At 36.5% G+C, this 19,028-nt stretch overlaps 1 protein-coding gene across 1 annotated transcript in view; it reads right to left on the bottom strand.

The window, feature by feature from the left end:
• OSBPL11 (oxysterol binding protein like 11) overlaps positions 1-19,028 on the bottom strand; it is an 83,875-nt gene that overhangs the window by 45,873 nt on the left and 18,974 nt on the right. Inside the window, exons 2-5 of the mRNA XM_042954579.1 lie at positions 16,753-16,821; positions 6,550-6,725; positions 5,265-5,344; positions 2,764-2,940 (exon numbers count right to left, since the gene is read on the bottom strand). Of these exons, the coding sequence (XP_042810513.1) occupies positions 2,764-2,940; positions 5,265-5,344; positions 6,550-6,725; positions 16,753-16,821 (502 nt within the window). The remainder of the gene's footprint in view (positions 1-2,763; positions 2,941-5,264; positions 5,345-6,549; positions 6,726-16,752; positions 16,822-19,028) is intronic.

Here is a 19,028-nt window from a genome sequence, read left to right on the forward strand (position 1 = left end):
TAAAATTAGTTCCCAGTCTGGGCTCTTAAGCTCTTTCTTCTCAGCACCCCTAGTTAGGCTCAATCTGAACATACTTTGAAAACATGATGGTTTCCCTGCTTCCTTTTCTCTTAATCTAACTTTCTGGTCCCATTAGCCTGACTGTGGAGCAAGTGCTGTATATACATATACTTTTCAGGTTAAAAGAGTTTAATACACTCTGCTTTGATCAAGAGCTCTGTACACTTTTCCTAACAGACCTAATAGAATAACAATTCTTGATAAACAACCCAGTATTTTTAAATGAAAACTGAATTTATTATGCTTAATTACTTTATTGAATGTACTATGCTTAATTACTTGTGAGCAGAAGTCTCTCAGATTGCCTATCTTTTGGACACTATCTTAATTCACATTGAAATGTGGAGAGACTCAGCTTTCAGACGCTCTGTTTCAGATGATTTTTTTTTTATTTATTCATTTTGGTGGGGTGGGGGGAGAGGAAGGGAGGGAATGAGTAGGGGAGGGGCAGAGAGAGGAAGAGAGACAGAATCCCAAGCAAGCTCTGCGACATCAGTGTAAAGCCCGATATGGGGCTTGAACTCACAAACCATGAGATCATGACTTGAGCTGAGATCAAGAGTCAGATGCTTAACCAACTGAGCCACCCAAGTGCCCCCCAGATGACTTTTAATACAGTTCATCAGAGGGCTAGTTAAAGAGAGATGCAAATATCCTACCAAAGAAATCCAGTGTGCCATACATGAAATAGCCCCTGAAAACATATGTCACAGTAATGGCTCAAACATTCATTCTTATCGGAAAAAAAGGGTTTTAAGTGAAAACTGTGGATATGAAGATATCCAAATGTACACATTTATACATGCATATATATGTGTGCTTTGTGTATGTTTTGTATATAAATTTTAGGACTAACTTCCAGTAATCCAAACTTATGAATAAGTGCAACCACTATGGCCAATGTTTGGCAATATTTACAAGAGTTAAATATACAGAGTTAGGGGTACCTGGGCGGCTCAGCTGGTTAAGTGTCTGACTCTTGATTTCGGCTCAGGTCATAATCTCATGGTTTGTGAGATCGACCCCCACATGGGCTCTGTACTGACAGCGTGGAGAATGCTTGGGATTCTCTCTTGCCTTCTCTCTCTCAGAATAAATAAACTTAAAAAAATATAGAGAGAGTTAAATAATTATAACTTATGATCGAACAATTACACTCATATATGTAACCAACCAATATACAGATATGTATATATATGTTCAGCCCCACCACCCAACCTTGAGGGAGGGGAGGGGCTGGAGGATGAATTAATCACCAACAGCCAATGATTCAGTTGATCATGCCTACCTAATGAAGCCTCCATAAAAAACCCAAATGGAGGAAGCTCAGAGAGCTTCTGGTTGGTGAACACTTGGAGGTACTAGGAGGGTGGAGCTTCCATGCCATTTCCCCCATATCTGGCCCTACACATCTCTTATATCTGTCTGTTCTGGAGTTATTTATAGTGTTGAAATTGAATTAAATTCCAGAACACACAGCTGGTGTCCACAAAGATTAGAGAATTGCTTGGTGGGGCAGTGGGGGGCAGGGAACTCCATACATTTGGTGACCAGAGTACGTAAGTGTAGAGTGTTATTGTATAGCATGGGAGAAACACGGGAATGTTTTTTCTTTACAGAATGACTATTAGAAACTATAGATATTCACACGTGGAGATATGTGGTAGACATTTCCTAAAAATTAAATAAAATAAACCTGTTACTTCAAGAAAAGCCAACAGTATTTACTGCCAATTTTAAAATCTGAGATTTAAAATGAAAAGAATTTTGGAAAACCTTTATCTGTTACCAGAAGCTTGGCAACTTCCCAATATTGAAAGCCTTTTCTAATGAGATCAGTGAGGATGCTAATGAATAGGAATTTTTGATACTGTATGATAAGACAGATTAACATTTGCAAGACCTGCATAACTCTGTAAGACAGTATTTTCCAAATGACTAATGCATGATGTACAAAATCATACAGAGATTAAAGATACATTCAAAGTGCAAGACAATCCGATAGATTTTCATGTAACAGAATATGAAAAGTTCAAGGATATATATTTGATTCCACACTGCATCGAACATATAAGGAACTGCTACTGTCAAGTTTTCATGCAGAACCAAAGAATAGCCATAATTACCTTAAAAGGCTATTAAAACATTCCTCTACTTTCCAAATCACATACTTGTGTGAGGCCATTCACTACACAGATATCTAAAAGCTCTACTAAATTTAAGTCAGGAATATTTAGAACCTAACAACTACATCTTTTACTAACTAGAATTATTTGGTACTCAATTTGAAAGGGGGAAATAGTGAGGCAAGGCAACATCAAGGATTTAACTATTCTATTATCGTGTATGTTTGGAATTGTCTACATATATCTTTTTTTTTTTAAGTCACTTGTTTGGCCATATAGTCTTCACAATAGACTTAAAAACCATTTTGATCATGTTACATCAAAGGAGTCTATACTTCTACTTGAGAAATGAAAGATAAACTGCAAAATAAGAGTGTACCCAGGAAATGGTAAAGAAACGCAGGACATCACCTATATAACCAGGGAATCTTTATGACTTAAAAATTGTCTCACCATAGTAGACAGAAAACATTTGAGTGCCCCAGAAAACACAAACAGGATTCAATTTCTTTCGTGATAAAACCAAGCAAGTTAGATTATTTTGTGCATTTTTACTTGGACTTCAATTCATACTTACTTCTCTGACTTCCACAAGGTGGTCTGGAGGTAAGTGAGCTCTTTTGTTCACTGATTGTAGTTTGGAATGTCCAACATTAAAAAAAGAAATGGCATTTTGACTTGGTCTCCTCTGGGATATAGGAGAATTACCACTAGATGCAAGTGAGAAGCTCCGTGATTTCAGAGGAGGATTATTCTATTAGACAAAACAAAACCATTCATTTTCAAAAACTTTAGGCTAACCCTCACCTATTATATATCTATATCTATATCTATATCTATATCTATATCTATATCTATATCTATATATACACTTTAGGCTTACACATGAATAGTTTTAAAAGTTAAATTAACCAGAATTGACTATAAGAACATTTCTGAAAACGATAAAATTTAAGACACCCAAAGTTTAAACATCTGACACATCCAAAAGTAAACTTATAATTTACTTAGAAAATTAATTCCAGGTTTGTACTGTCAAGAATATTTTTTCATATTTTACAAATATAGAGCAAGAAACTTCTAATTTCAGATTTGTAAACACACTGATTGAAGCAAAATGTACTCAGCAATATTCAATATAATACATTTTCTAATATAGCATGCAAGTGTCTTTGGAATAAGCTAGTACTTTCTGATCACTGCCAATGATTGGAATCTTGTAGTATGAGTAAAGCTCTTGTGATGAATTTCCTGAAGACTGGGCAGTAGGCCTAAATCACAAACAACTTTTTAAAATTTGTTTATGGGAAAAAAAAAAAACCTGGGGAAAAAAATCTTTTTTAAGTCAAGCTATTACCCAGGTATGGAATCCTTTAACTATGCTGCCTAGATGTTACTTTTTAGAGATCTCTAACCTCGGATTTCAAGTACTGAGACCATCCTGTCCATCTTAAAAAATAAAAAACATTCCAAAGAAGATATACAAATGATCAATAAACACATGGAAAGATGTTCAACATTACTAGTCATTAGGGAAATGAAATCAAAACCATAGTGAGATTCTACTTCACATATACCAAGATGCCTATTACAATCAAAAAAAGAAGGGGGGGGGGCAATAACAAGTATTGGTGAGGATGTGGAAAAACTGAAACCTTCATACATTGCTGGTGAGAATGTGAAATGGTTCAGGCACTCTGAAAAAGTTTGGTGGCTCCTCAAAAAGTTAAACAGAGTACCACCACATGACCCAGTAATTCCACTGCTAAATATACATCTCACTGAAATCACGAGTTCTCACAAAAACCTATACACAAATGTTATTCATAATGACCACAAAATGGAAACAACCCAAATGCCCACCAGCTGATGAATGGATAAACATCCTGTGGTGTATTCATAAATGGAATATTATTTGGCCATAAAAATGAATAAAATATGATACACGCAATAACATGAATGAACCTTGAAAACATTACATGTACATAAAAGACCAAAGAACAAATAGAACTGGGGATGCCTGGGTGTCTCAGTTGGTTGAGCATCCAACTCTTGATTTGGACTCAGGTCATGATCTTATGGTTGTGAGAGATCAAGCCCCACATCGAGCTCTGTGCTAAGCATGGAGCCTGCTTGGGAGTCTCTCTCCCTCTCTTTCTGCCTCTACCCCACTTGTGCTCTTTTTCTAAGTAAATAAACATTAAAAAAAAAAAAAAAAGTAAAACTGAACATACAATAAAATTTGCTTTCTTTTTTTAAAATTTTTAAAAACTTTTAAAATGTATTTATTTTTGAGAGACAGAGAAAGCAATTGGGGGAGGGGCAGAGGGAGAGAGAGAATCCCAAGCAGACACCCCACTGTCAGCCTGGAGCTCAACATGGGACTCAAACTCACGAACCATGAGATCATGAGCTGAGCTGAAACCAAGAGGTGGCTGCTTAACCACCTGAGCCACCTGAGTGCCCAATAAAATTTGCTTTCTACCTCTAAAAAAAATTAAGCAAAATATAAGAAGCCAGACACAAAAACCACATATTGTATGATTCTGTTTGTATAAAAGGCCCAGAATGGACAAATCCATAGAAACAGAAAATAGTGTTTGCCAGGGGCTTGGAAAGGGGAGAATAGGGAGTGACTGCTCATGGATATGAGTTTTTGGAGGGTGATGGGAACTAGATAGTTGCGATGGTTGTATAATCTTGTGAATATATTAAGACCAATGGAACTGCACACATTAAAGGGCAAACTGTAGGGGTGCCTGGGTGGCTCAGTCAGTTAAGCATTTGACTTTGGCTCAGGTCATGATCTCATGGTTCCTGAGTTCGAGCCCCACATTGGGCTCTATGCTGTCAGCACAGAGCCTGCCTCAGATTCTGTGTCTCCTTCTCTCTCCGCTCCTCCCCCACTCACACGTGCATGCTGTCTCTCTCTCTCAACATAAATAAACATTAAAAAAAATTCAAAGGGTAAATTTTATGGTATGTGAATAGTCCCACAATTTAAAGACATAAAAAAATACAATAGAATATTCTTTTCCCCATTTTTATGCATTAATATCATATATGAAATCCACATACCTTTCCAATAGCTTCAGTGTGATGTTGTGTACATATCTGAAGTCTGCTAACCCAATGTTGTCGCTCTTTAGCATCTGTGGCTGATAAAAAGAAACTAAAAGTTATTCACTTTTGTATTTATTTTTGGAATAATTAATTGTCTACAGCATGAAGAACAGATCATTTAAAATCAGGGATTGGTCTTACTCTCCCTAGAGCAAACATAGCAGTGAGGGAAGAAAAAGGCCCAAGCATCAACTTTGGTAGGTAACACAGTAGCTGGATGTGATGTGGATATTTCAGAAGGAGAATAAATTACATGCAACTAGACATGGATATGAGATTTGGCATGTCTTAAGTTTCTCATAAAAATATGCTCTGATTTAAAAAAAAATAACTTTTATTAAGCATCTGATATGTACTAGATATTTTTGTATCTTTTGCAGCATGCTCAGTTAGGATTACCATTGTATTTTATGTGTATTAATTAAATAAAAAACACAAATTAAATTTATCTAAACAAAAGTTATATTTTTAAAATAAATATGAACATTTTAATAAATCCCAACTTTTGTGTATTAGTTGCTAAAAACCTAAAGAGGGTATGCAAACTAAATCAAGAAAGGGGTTAAATATAAATCCATGGAAGACATAAAAAAATATCATTTAGAGGGGTGCCTGGGTGGCTTAGTCGGTTATGCATCTGACTTCAGCTCAGGTCATGATCTCATGGTTTGTGAGTGAGTTCGAGCCCCATATTGGGCTCTGCAGTAACAGTGCAGAGCCTGTTTGGAATCCTCTCTCTCCCTCTCTCTCTCTGCCCCTGTTGTGCTCATGCTCTCTCTCTGTCAAAATAAATAAATAAACTTTAAAAAATATACCATTTAGAGAAGCCTATGTTTTTAGATTTTTCAGTAATCAGGGTTTTACGTACACAAATATTTTACAGGAGCCAATCGTAAACACACTTGTTCATTGTGCCACTCGAAAAAAGTTATTTATTGAGGGAGGGGAGGGTGGGGGATGGGTATTGAGGAGGGCACCTTTTGGGATGAGCACTGGGTGTTGTATGGAAACCAATTTGACAATAAATTTCATATATTGGGGGAAAAAAAAAGAAAAAAGTTATTTATTAAAAAAGATTTCACAAATTCTTGTAGCAATTCTAAGATTTCGGATATTATACCTACATCATTGATGAGAGTGGTTTCTGTTTCCAAAACCCAAATGAAAGCAGGGAAGTAGTACATCAACTTCTCAAGGGAAGAAGAAAATCACACTATTAACTCTCATATCTCGATCATACCTCTGAGTTTATACTGTTCCCCGCTGGCAGCATTTACAGTGAAAGTGTGAGAGTCCTCATCACTAGGTGATATTACAGCTCCTGCAAGCTGCAAAGTACCTCTGGGTTTTTGATTTCTAGACTGTTCATTCACAAAGTACTCCAATAACCCAGCTTCATTGTTTAAAACAAAAAACCTGTAATGAAAAAAAAAAGTCATAATTTTTAAAAATTCTCCTTGTCAAACTAAAGCAAAATAAGTTTCAATCACTACGCTTTGGAGTTTTTGCTATTAAAAAAATAAAATTCAAAAGCAGTTCAAGAAGCACTTGGAAGCACTTGGTTGAATTTCCTAGCAATAAGCTTACTGAAAAATTGAATGAGTTTAATAAATGATATAAAATTGGGGCACCTGGGTGGCTCAATAGGGTTAAACATCCGACTTTGGCTCTGGTCATGATCTCAGGATTCATGGGTTCAAGCCCCACATTGGGCTCTGTGCTGACAGTTAGGAGCCTGGAGCCTGTTTCAGATTCCATGTCTCCCTCTCTTTCTGCCCTCCCCCTTGCACTCTCCCTCTCTCTAAAATAAACATTAAAAAAATTTTAATAATAAAATGAATGAATGAATGAATGAATGGTATAAAACCTTCAACGGAGGGAGAGGCATTTAATAGGGAAGAGGCATACCAGATTATGCAAAAGGAAACAAAAGATAGAGTACCCTTTCAGAGGAAGATTTCACTCCAGAATTCATTAATGGGGAAGGTACACTGCCCAAAGACAAATGGTAGTGAGAAGTTTTATTTAAAATTCACTGGAGAGGCACTTGGGTGGCTCAGCTGGTTAAGCATCTGACTTTGGCTCAGATCATGATCTCACAGTTTGTGAGTTCAAGTCCCGAATTCGGCTCTCTGCTGTCAACGCGGAGCCTGCTTCGAATCCTCTGTCTCCCTCTCCCTCTGCCTCTTTCTCTCAAAAATAAAGAAACATTTAAAAAAAAGAATTCACTGCAAACAAATCAAAATATGAACTCTGAGGATAACTAAAGGCTGGGTAAGAAAATGAATCTGATTTAAGATTTAATCAGTGAAATACACAATGAGAATAATGTCAGGGTAGAAAGATTTTGTGAGTGTATCATGAAATAGGTCACAACTTAAGACTACTTATCCTGTTTAAAAATGTAAAAGCTGCAACTGGAGATGCAGAAGCATAAGGAACTTGAAACTAAATGATGAAATACTGATACACTTTGGAAAAGAATTTGATGTTCTGATTTGGTTCCAGATTAACTACTTTAGGAAATATATTAATTCAGATTCCAATTTAAGTAATACAATAGTTCTTTTTTTTTTTAATCTAAAAAGTTTTAATTAAAAAAATTAATGTTTGTGTTCAGAGCAGTTTGACATTCTACCGGTTACTGTATTCCATTAACACTAGACAATTTGATCCAGTTCAAGGTCCTAGAAGATACTGTCTTAAGCAACAGGCAACCATATCAACCATATCAAACTGGGAGAAAATGAATCAGCCTTCTATTCAAGGAAAGAAAAACTGCTCAGAAGCAAGCAAAAGTTGAAAGTGGTTGCCTGAGATGGGAGATGGAAAAGCAAAGAGCTATTGTTTCTCTTGTTCATCTTTTAGCATGCTTCTAATTTTTAAAATTATGTTCATGGGGCACCTGGGTGACTCAGTTGGTTAAGTGTCCGACTTCGGTTCAGGTCACGATCTCATGGTTAGTGAGTTTGAACCCTGCGTTGGGCTCTGCACTGACAGTTTAGAGCCTGAAGCCTGCTTCAGATTCTGTGTCTCCCTCTCTTTCTCTGCCCCTCCCCTGCCTGTGTGCTCGCTCACTCGCACTCTCTCTCTCTCTAAAATAAACAAACCTAAAAACTAAACTAAAATAATGTTCACGTATTTTGATTTTAAAAATTAGTTTTTTTGAGAGCTTTTACGTTTCCATTTCTTTAATTACTAGAAGAATTAAACACTTTTTCATGTGTTTATGGACCATCCAGTTCTATTTAGTGAACTGCTCATCACACTTTGCCCATTTTTAATAGGGTTATCTTTATTTTCCAAAATATTTGAAGAAATTATTTGAATTAACACAAGATAGTCACTGACATTATCTTCAATTTCTAAAACATAAGCATAAAACATAAAATGCACATATGAATCTGCTATTTTCTGAATGTGTCCCCTCAAACTTCTATGTTGAAATCTTAACCCCTAAGGTAACAGTATTAAGAAACAGAGCCTTAAGAAGCCTCATGAATGAGATTAGTGCCCTTATAAGAGACCCAAGAGCTCTTCCTTGACTCTTTTTCAGCCATCTGAGAATACAGGAAGTCTATGATAGGAAAAGGGTCCTCACCCAACAATGCTGGCACTCTGATCTTGAACTTCCAACCTCCAGAACTATGAGAAATGTTTATAACTCACCCTGTATATAAGTCATTCTGTAGTATTTTGTTATAGCAACACTAATGCACTAAGAAATGAATCTACCTCAAAAAATTTCATCAAATAAACAGGAGTGGGGTAGTATGTAAGCAATCTCTTCAAATTGTATGGAATTTGCATTATATTTCAATAAAGCTGTTAAAAAGAACAAACAAAAATGAAAGGAAGGAAGGAAGGAAAAAGAAATCTCTTTTCACTGTTCTAAACAGTTAAGTACAATTCATTTCAAATAACCAAGGAAAATACTGGTCTCTTCTCTCAAAAGCAGTCAAAGCAAATTCAGAGTAGAATGTTTAGAAATCTCAAGTTTGCTGTGAACAATTTATCTCAAAAGCACTACCACAAATTTACAATATGGGAGGCACCCACCTAGATACACAGAAAATAATGGTGAGGAGGGACTGGTGAAATGATAGAAATAGCCAATAACTGAACAGCATGGTGATTATAGTCAATAATACTATATTGCATACTTGAAAGTTGCTGAGAGTAGATCTTAAAAGTTCTCATCACACACAAAAAAGTTTTGTAACAATGCATGGTGACGAGGTTAGCTAGACTTATTGTGGTGATCATTTCACAATATATACAGATATATCAAATCATTGTTGTACACCTGAAACTAATATAATGTTACATGTCAATTATAACTCAATAAAAAAAATGAGGGACACCTGGGTGGCTCAGTCGGTTAAATGCACAACTCTTGACTTTGAGGTCACAATGTCACGGTTCATGAAATCAAGCCCCACATCAGACTCTACACTGACAGCATGGAGCCTACTTGGGATTCTCTCTCTCCTTCTCTCTCTACCCCTTCCCTGCTTGTTCTCTCTCAAAATAAGTAAATAAGCTTAAAAAAAGATAGTTAAATAAGCCAATAACTGACCATTTTTTATTTTACTTTATTTTTTTTTTTTTGAGAGATTAAGGGAGAAAATGCAAGTGGGGGAGGGGCAGAGAGAGAGGGAAAAAGAGAATCTTAAGCAGCCTCCACACCCAATGAGGGACTTGATCTCACAACCATGAGATCATGACCTGAGCCAAAATCAAAAGTTGGATGCTTAAATGACTGACCTACCCACTACCCCTGATCTTTTTCATACCAAGATGATGCTATTGGCCCACTGGCATAATAGAGCAATTTGGGCTATCTTTCATCATACATAGTTTAATCTAAATGCTCCTCCTTTATCCCTTCTATGGGGAGAAATTTTACAACATGTTTAGTTTGGAGATAGAGAGGCAATCTACATAGTGAGAAAATTTAACAAACCTATATTTCCCAGAAGGTAATTGACTCTTGATGGAGGCATTCTGAGCAAGTTGGCCTAACCAATAAACTAAACCAATAAGGAAAATGTAGAAACAAAGATTAAATGTAACAAGGAAACAAGATTTAGCATGAACCCTGACATGCAGAAAAATTCAACTAAGTTGTTAAAAGAAAATACTGTTAAAATTGGCAAATAATTGTTTACTTTTTTGCAGTAAAAATTGTCCATTTGGGGAAATGACTTATCTTTGAAATAACCAACAACGTAAAATGAAGTATCATCAAAATACAACTTTAATCTAAAAATATTCTGACTTGGAAGTCTATCTTATAACGACAAAAATAAACTTTAGAGAAATTTTTGTAAGGAAAGGCAGCCATGTGCAACAAGCGGCCAATGGATCTTTGTGGTGGGCCTTTATGCAATGATAAACACCTGTCACTTCTTCCCATGGTCTCAAGTTGCCACTGACCTGAAATGCCATCTTGAAAATATACTAACTTTGATATATTTGTGTATGTTTTGGAGCTTTCTTACTCTGTTCCACTTCTGAGAGTTTCTCAGTATTATTCAATATTACAAGAATGAGTTGTTGATGGGGTGCATGGGTGGCTCAGTTAGTTAAGTGTCCAATTTCAGCTCAGGTCATGATCCTGCAGTCCGTGAGTTTAAGCCCCACATCGGGCTCTGAGATAACAGCTCAGAGCCTGGAGCCTGCTTCAGATTCTATGTCTCCCTCTCTCTCTGCCCCGCCCCTGCTTGCACTGTCTCCCTCTCTCTCTTTCTCTCTCTCAAAAATAAATAAACATTAAAAAAAATAAAAAAATAAAAAAACAAGAATGACAGTTGTTGGATGTTTGGGGAGAAAGTTAACCTATCTTGCTTTTAGGAAAGAGAACAAAGAATAGTGCTAAAAGCAAAGTCACATAACAATTTTAAAAATTAATAATCCATGTCGTTTGAATGTATAAGCCTTCAAACAATTTTTAAAAACCTGAAATGAAAAATATAACATGAAAAAATTACCTTGACTTTGCTTTTTTTTCTTAATAAAAGATGGAAACCTTGGAGAAGTGCCCTTCTCACTTCAGTAGGGATGATTCCCTTCTAAGTTTTCATACTCAGCTTTGGCCTGTTTTATGATCTCCAACTTCCTACATGTCACTCTTATTTGGATTACCTAATGTCACTTCCAAATAAACATAGCCCAAACTGCCATCTCTGTTAAACAATCACATTTTCACTCAGTGCTTCCATTCTTTAAAATGTCTGAAAATCATTCTTTCACAAATTATATACCATTTTCAAGTTGTTTAAGATAGGAAAGTTAAGTTCAGCTCCTGTTAGGGGCACCTGGGTGGTTCAATTGGTTGAGCGTCAGACTTTGACTCAAGCCATGATCTTGCGGTTTGTGAGTTCAAGTCCCACATTGGGCTCTGTGCTGACAGTTCAGAGCCTAGAGCCTGTTTCAGGTCTGTGTCTCCCTCTCTCTCTGCCCCTTGCACTCGTGCTCCATCTCTCTCTCAAAAATAAATAAACATTAAAAAATTAAAAAAAAAAAATCAAGTCCTGTTATTCTATCACAGCCAAAAGTAGAAGCCTCAAAATGACATGTGAATTAGAAGCAACATGATAATAATGTAAAAACATAGACTTTGGAGTCAGAAGTATTTGGGTTCAAATTCCAGTATTACAATTTTTAAAAAGTTAAAAACCACAGTGAGATACCACTTCACACCTATTATGGTGGCCATTACTAAGAAAAAAGAAAAAGAAAATAACAAGTGTTGGTGAGGATGTGGAGAAATGAGAACATTTGTGCACAACCAGTAGGAATGTAAAACGGTGCAGCAGCTATGGAAAATGGCACGGAAATTCCCCAAAAATTTAAATATAAAATTACCATATGATCCAGTAATTCCACTTCTGGGTATATATACAATAGACATGAAAGATGAGACTTGAACAAATATTTGTACAGCAATACTCATAACAGCATTACTCACAATAGCTAAAAGGTACAAGCAACCCACATGTCCATTGACAGATGAATAGATAAATAAAGTATGGTACATATATTCAGTAGAATATTATTCAGCCTTAAAAAGGAAGGAAATTCTAATACATGTTACAACATGGATAAACCTTGAAGACATTATACTCAGTGAAATAAGCCAGGCACAATATTTGTTCCTCTGTATGATTTCACTTTTATGAGGTAGGTATGTAGTCAAAGCACAGAGAAAGAAATTAGAATGGTGGTTGCCAAGGGCTTGGGGGAGAGAGAAATGAGGAATTATTGTTTAGTGGGTACAGTTTCACTTTCAGAAGATGCAAAAAGTTCTACAGATAGATAATGGTTATGAATGCACAACAATGAATGCATTTAGTGCCACTGAACTGAACATTTATACAAGGTTAAAATGATAAATTTTATTTTGTGTATATTTTCCCACAATAAAAAAAATAATAATAAAAGTTTAATGCCCTGCTTCACAACTACCAATTCTACAAAGTATGTAAGATAGCTGGTTTTCCTTCTCACAGACTACCTGTATGACCTTGGGCTGGCTATTTAAACTCTCCAAGGTCCCAGAGAAGTTTGAGGATCCTGCACAAAACAGACAACTAAACACAAATTTGTTTGCTGCCTCCAAACCATCCTAAAAGCCTAATCACCACAGGTATTTTAAAAAGCCCAAGGCAGGGGAACAAGTAATTATAACACTAATATAATAGTAACTTTTGTCTCTTCAATGAGGTGTTGGCGAAACTGGACAACTACACGCAAACGAATGAAACTAGACCACTTTCTTACACCATATAAAATATAAATTCAGGGCACCTGGGTGGCTCAGTTGGTTGAGCCGCTCACTCTTGATTTCAGCTCAGGTCGTGATCTCACTGTTTGTGGGTTCAAGCCCCACATCAGGCTCCTGCTGACAGCACGAAGCCTGCTTGGGTTTCTCTCTCTCCCTCTCTCTCTCACAAAATAAATAAATAAACTTAAAAAAAAAAAAAACAACTCAAAATGGATTAAAGACTTAACTATAAGAACTGCAACCATAACACTTCCAGAAAAAAACAGGCAGTAGGCTCTTTGACACTGGTCTTAGCAATATTATTTTGGATCTGTCTCTTCAGACAAGGACAACAAAAGCAAAAATAAACAACTGGGACTACATCAAACTAAAAATCTTTTATTTTTATTTACTTGTTAAGTTTTTTAAATGTACATCCAAATTAGTTAGCATATAGTACAACAATGATTTCAGAAGTAGATTCCTTAATGCCCCTTACCCATTTAGCCCATCCCTCCTCCCACACCCCCTCCAGTAATCCTCTGTTTGTTCTCCATATTTATGAGTCTCTTATGCTTTGTCCCCTTCGTTGTTTTTATATTATTTTTGTTTCCCTTCCCTTATGTTCATCTGTTTTGTCTCTTCTTCTTCTTTTTTTTTTTCTAAATTTTTTTTTAATTTTTAATTTTTAATTTTTTTTTTTTTAAAGATTTTTTTTAATGTTTATTTATTTCTGAGACAGAGAGAGACAGAGCATGGGTGGGGGAGGGGCAGAGAGAGAGGGAGACACAGAATCCCAAGTGGGCTCCAGGCTCCGAGCTGCCAGCACATAGCCCAATATGGGGCTCAAACTCACAAACCGTGAGATCATGACCTGAGCCAAAGTCGGTCGCTCAACCGACTGAGCCACCCAGGCGCCCCTTAAATTTTTTTTTTTAACGTTTATTTATTTTTGAGACAGAAAGAGACAGAGCATGAACAGGGGAGGGGCAGAGAGAGAGGGAGACACAGAATCCGAAACAGGCTCCAGGCTCTGAGCTGTCAGCACAGAGCCCGACACGGGGCTCGAACCCACGGACTGCGAGATCATGACCTGAGCCGAAGTCGGACGCTTAACCGACCAAGCCACCCAGGCGCCCCTGTTTTGTCTCTTAAAGTCCTCATATGAGTGAAGTCATATGATATTTGTCTTTCTCTGACTGACTGATTTCACTTAGCATAATACCTTCCAGTTCCATCCACGTCGTTGCAAATGGCAAGATTTCATTCTTTTTCATTGCCAAGTAATACTCCATTGTATATACATACCACATCTTCTTTATCCATTCATCCATCGATGAACATTTGGGCTCTTTCCATACTTTGGCTATTGTTGATAATGCTGCTATAAACATTGGGGTGCATGTGTCCCTTCAAAACAGCATGCCTATATCCCTTGGATAAATACCTAGTAGTGCAATTGCTGGGTCATAGGGTAGTTCTATTTTTAGTTTTTTGAGGAACCTCCATACTGTTTTCCAGAGTGGCTGCACCAGCTTGCATTCCCATTTTTTTTTAATTTTTAACATTTATTTATTTTTGAGAGAGAGATAGAAAGAGAGACAGAATGCAACTGGGAGAGGGGCACAGAGAGGTGGAGACAGATCTAAGGCAGGCTCCAGGCTCTGAGCTGTTAGCACAGAGCCTGACGTGGGGCTCGAACTCACAAGCAGTGAGATCATGACCGAGCCAAAGTTGGACACCCAACCAACTGAGCCACCCAGGCACCCCTAAACTAAAATCTTTTGCATAGTGAAAAAACCCATCAACAAAGTGAAAAGGCAACCTACTGAATGGGAGAAGATATTTGCAAATGATATATCCAATAAGGGTAACATCCAAATATATAAAGAACTCATAAAATTCAATATCAAAAAAACAAACAATCCAGTTAAAATATGGGCAGAGGACTTGAATAGAAATTTCTCCAAAAAAGACATACAGATGGTCAACAGGCATATGAAAAGATGCTCAATATCACTCAGGGAAATGCAAATCAAAACTACAATGAGATATCATCTCTACCTGTTAGAATGCCTACAATCAAAAACACAAGAAATAACAAGTGCTGGCAAATATACGGAGAAAAAGGAACCCTCACTCATGCACTGTTGGTGGGAATGCAAACTGGTGCAACCACTGTGGAAAATAGTATGGAGGTTCCTCAAAAAATTAAAAATAGAACTGCCCTATGATCCAGCAACTGCACTACTGGGTATTTACCCAAAGAATAAAAAAACACTAATTCCAAGGGATACATGCCCCACTATGTTTATAGCAGCATTATTTACTGTAGCCAAGATATAGAAGCAGCCCAAGTATCCATCGACTAATGAATGGATAAAGAAGATGCGATATACATACATACATACATACATACGTGTGTGTGTGTGTGTGTGTGTGTGTGTGTGTGTGTACTATCTGTGTATTATTTGGCCATACAAAAAGAATGAAATCTTTCCATTAGCAACAATATGGGTGAAGCTAGAGAGTATTATGGTAAGTGAAAAAAGTGAGTCAGATAAGGACAAATACCATATTATGATTTCACTCATGTGGAATTTAAGAAACAAAACAAAGGAACAAAGAGGAAAAAAGAGACAAACCAAGAAAAAGACTCTTAACTATAGAGAACAAACTAATGATTAGTGGGGGGGGGGGGGGGGGGGGAAGGGCATGGGTGGAGGGATGGGTAAAATAGGAAAAAAATAAAAATAAATAAAAATAAAAACAGAACTACCATATGATACAACAATTCCACTTCTAGGAATTTATCTGAAAAAAATGAAAACACTAATTTGAAAAAACACATGTACCCTATGTGCATTACAGCGTTATTTACAATAGCCAAGATATGGAAGGAACCTAAATGTGTATTGATAAGATGAATGGGTGAAAAAAATATGGTACAGGTATAGATACACACAAACACACATACACAATGATATATTACTCAGCCATAAAAAAGAATGAAACGTTGCCACTGTTGACAACATGGATGAGCTTAGAGGACATTACACTAAGTGATATAAGTCAGACAGAAAGACAAAAATACCGTATGATTTCACTTATATCTGGAATCTAAAAAACAAAACCAACACACAAAACAGAAACAGATTCACTGATATAGAAACGAACTGATGGTTGTTAGATGAGGTGGGGTAAATAATATAGGTAAACAGGATTAAGAGGTACAATCTTCCAGTTATAAAGTAAGACAAAAGGATGTAATGTACATCATAAGAAATGCAGTCTAATACTTTAACAACTTGGTATGGTGACAGATGGCAACCAGGCTTACTAATGTGACCATTTTGTAATACATATAAATATCAACTCACTATGTTTTAGTACACCTGAAACTAATAAAATACCCTATATTGTATTTCTATGTCTATAATTCTTCAATAAAAAAAATAATATTAACTTTTGAGATATTTGGAGCCTGCCATCTGGACAGATGTCAATTCCTCTCACCCTCTAAAAAGCAGAATTCATTGGACTTTTACATAACTATAAATCCTTCTCTAGAAGGTTTCCCATCCATGTTTGTACTGAAGTAATTTCAGAATATAAAATTATGAGCCCCACCTCTGGTCTCTTGGGAGAGGGATATAACACAGAAAAATCACTTACCTGTACTGCCACCCAGTGACAAGGTTGGTGTACTTCATTAAGTAGCCATATACATTTTCCATGTGATCACTGTTGCAAAAAAATCAGAATGGACCAGAGTCAGTGAAAATTAGAAGAAATATCAGGAAGTTAACTGAACAATTTAAAAAATAGATGTAGACACATATGTGTTCTACAAATGCTTCAAACTTTCTTCAGAAGTCAAATTTATAGGGCTGCCTGGTTGGCTCAGTCAGTACAGCATGCAACTATTGATCACAGGGTTGTGAGTTCAAGCCTCACACTGGGCATGGAGTCTACTTAAAAAAAATAAGAAGTAAAATTTATAGGTTAACAAATAGAGGTATTTAATCTCCCAAATTTGATATCCATAGGCCTTTATTTTACCAGATTTCTTCAGAACAAGTATAATCCCCCATAAGTTATTATAGATAATATTTCAAATATAAAATCATTATATAAATATAAAATTATATAAATATAAAACAAATATACCATAAATATAAATATTTTATATATAACAATTAAATACTAAAGAAATAAAATAGTTTTATGATTCTAGAATAAACCAAAAAGGGTCTCTAAATTAAACAATGCCTCTTCACTCTGGTGGGACACACAAGAGACCAATCTGTTCTGTCTCTGATTCCTTGGGCTTCCAAAACATAGGTCCTGTTTTCGGTGAGAGTGACCCCTCACTCCTGCTCCACCTCAGGTATGAGGCAAAACACTATCAGTTTTGCCACTCGAAAGATTTTATTTGGGACTTGTGTCATTAGCCTTATTACAACTGAGTTTCTTCACTTCCTGCCCCCTTTTTTTCCACTTTATTACATGTATGTTCTGGTATAGTGATACATAGAAAATCCAAGACCTCATTGATACTTCTTTTCCAATATATTAAGGTTCCTCATACATATGAAAACATATTAAAGTTAGACCTACACAGACTATTTGTTGGTAATGGGCTTGATTTGTTTTGTAGTTTATATCAGAATTCCTTTTAAACTCACCTACTGTAAAGTTTTAAATTTACGCTATAAAATGCAATGGATATTCATCATTTATTTTCTTTACTATCCCTAAATCACAGAGCATATTTGGTAAAATTTCAGCTAACCGGCATAAAGGAAACTGACAATGTGAGGCAAATGGCAACCTTTCAAACATGGATGTTAAAGGCAAAAGCAAGGGAGAAATCAAAACAGATTTAGATTGATCTCAATGACAAATAAAAAGGGCTAAGATAAAGACTCTCTCAGGAAAACAAAATAACCAAATTGATTATAAGATTTAGCAGCTATTACTGGGCAGTGAGTAGGGAGATGCCTCACGAATAAACTCAATGTTGAGTGTCTTTCCAGTCTCATTTCCTCAAAGTGCTTGAAAATAAAGATCAAATCTGAAAATAAAGATGTGATCCCATGACTGAGTATATGTTTTTTGTTCTAAGGCTTTTTCATTCTAAGGCTAGCAAACAACATTGTTGATTAATATTAAGTCAAACTACTCGAGTCCTTTGGATTTTATAAGGTCACACTAATCTCAAGAAGACAAAGGTTGTCAACTTCTCAAATGCTAACCCAAAGTTCTGTTACATATTATGTCATGTTAAAATTGACAGTCCCAGTTGAATTCCCATTTAAACACTTTCTAAAGCCTACATCTAGAAGAAAGGATTCTTCTCTGGAAACCCAGCCCTTTGGGTTTTTGCTGGAGTTCCTCTAGTTGCAGCCCAGGTCACATCAAAGCTATCTCTTTCAGCTCCACTGGTACTTAGAAAAGCAGGAAGATATTTTTCTTGTATGGCTCCCACATCTTTCCCAAGCTTCAGGCTTAAATAGTTCTTTGGGGTCACTGGAATCCCAGTGGCCCTGGACTCTGCCCAAAAATAACTTCCCAAAGAGTTCCTCCTCTGTTTTATGTATTTAACACACAGCTCAGCTTCCCTCAACTGTTCTTGCCCTCAAAATTTATTCCTTCACTTATATATGGACTCTAAAAATCAGGGTGCCTGGATGGCTTAGCTGGCTAAGCGTCCAACTTCAGCTCAGGTCATGATCTCACATCTTGTGCGTTCAAGCCCCACCTCGGGCTCTGCCCCTCCCCGACTCATGCTCTGTCTCTCTCAAAAATAAATAAACATTAAAAAAAAAAATTAAAAAATAGGGATGCCTGGGTGGCTCAGGTTAAGCGTCCGACTTCAGCTCAGGTCATGATTATCTCGGTTTGGGGGCTCAAGCCCTGCATCGGGCTCTGTGCTAACAGCTGAGAGC

Source organism: Panthera leo, chromosome C2 (genome assembly GCF_018350215.1).
Source record: "Panthera leo isolate Ple1 chromosome C2, P.leo_Ple1_pat1.1, whole genome shotgun sequence".
Taxonomy (NCBI): domain Eukaryota; kingdom Metazoa; phylum Chordata; class Mammalia; order Carnivora; family Felidae; genus Panthera; species Panthera leo.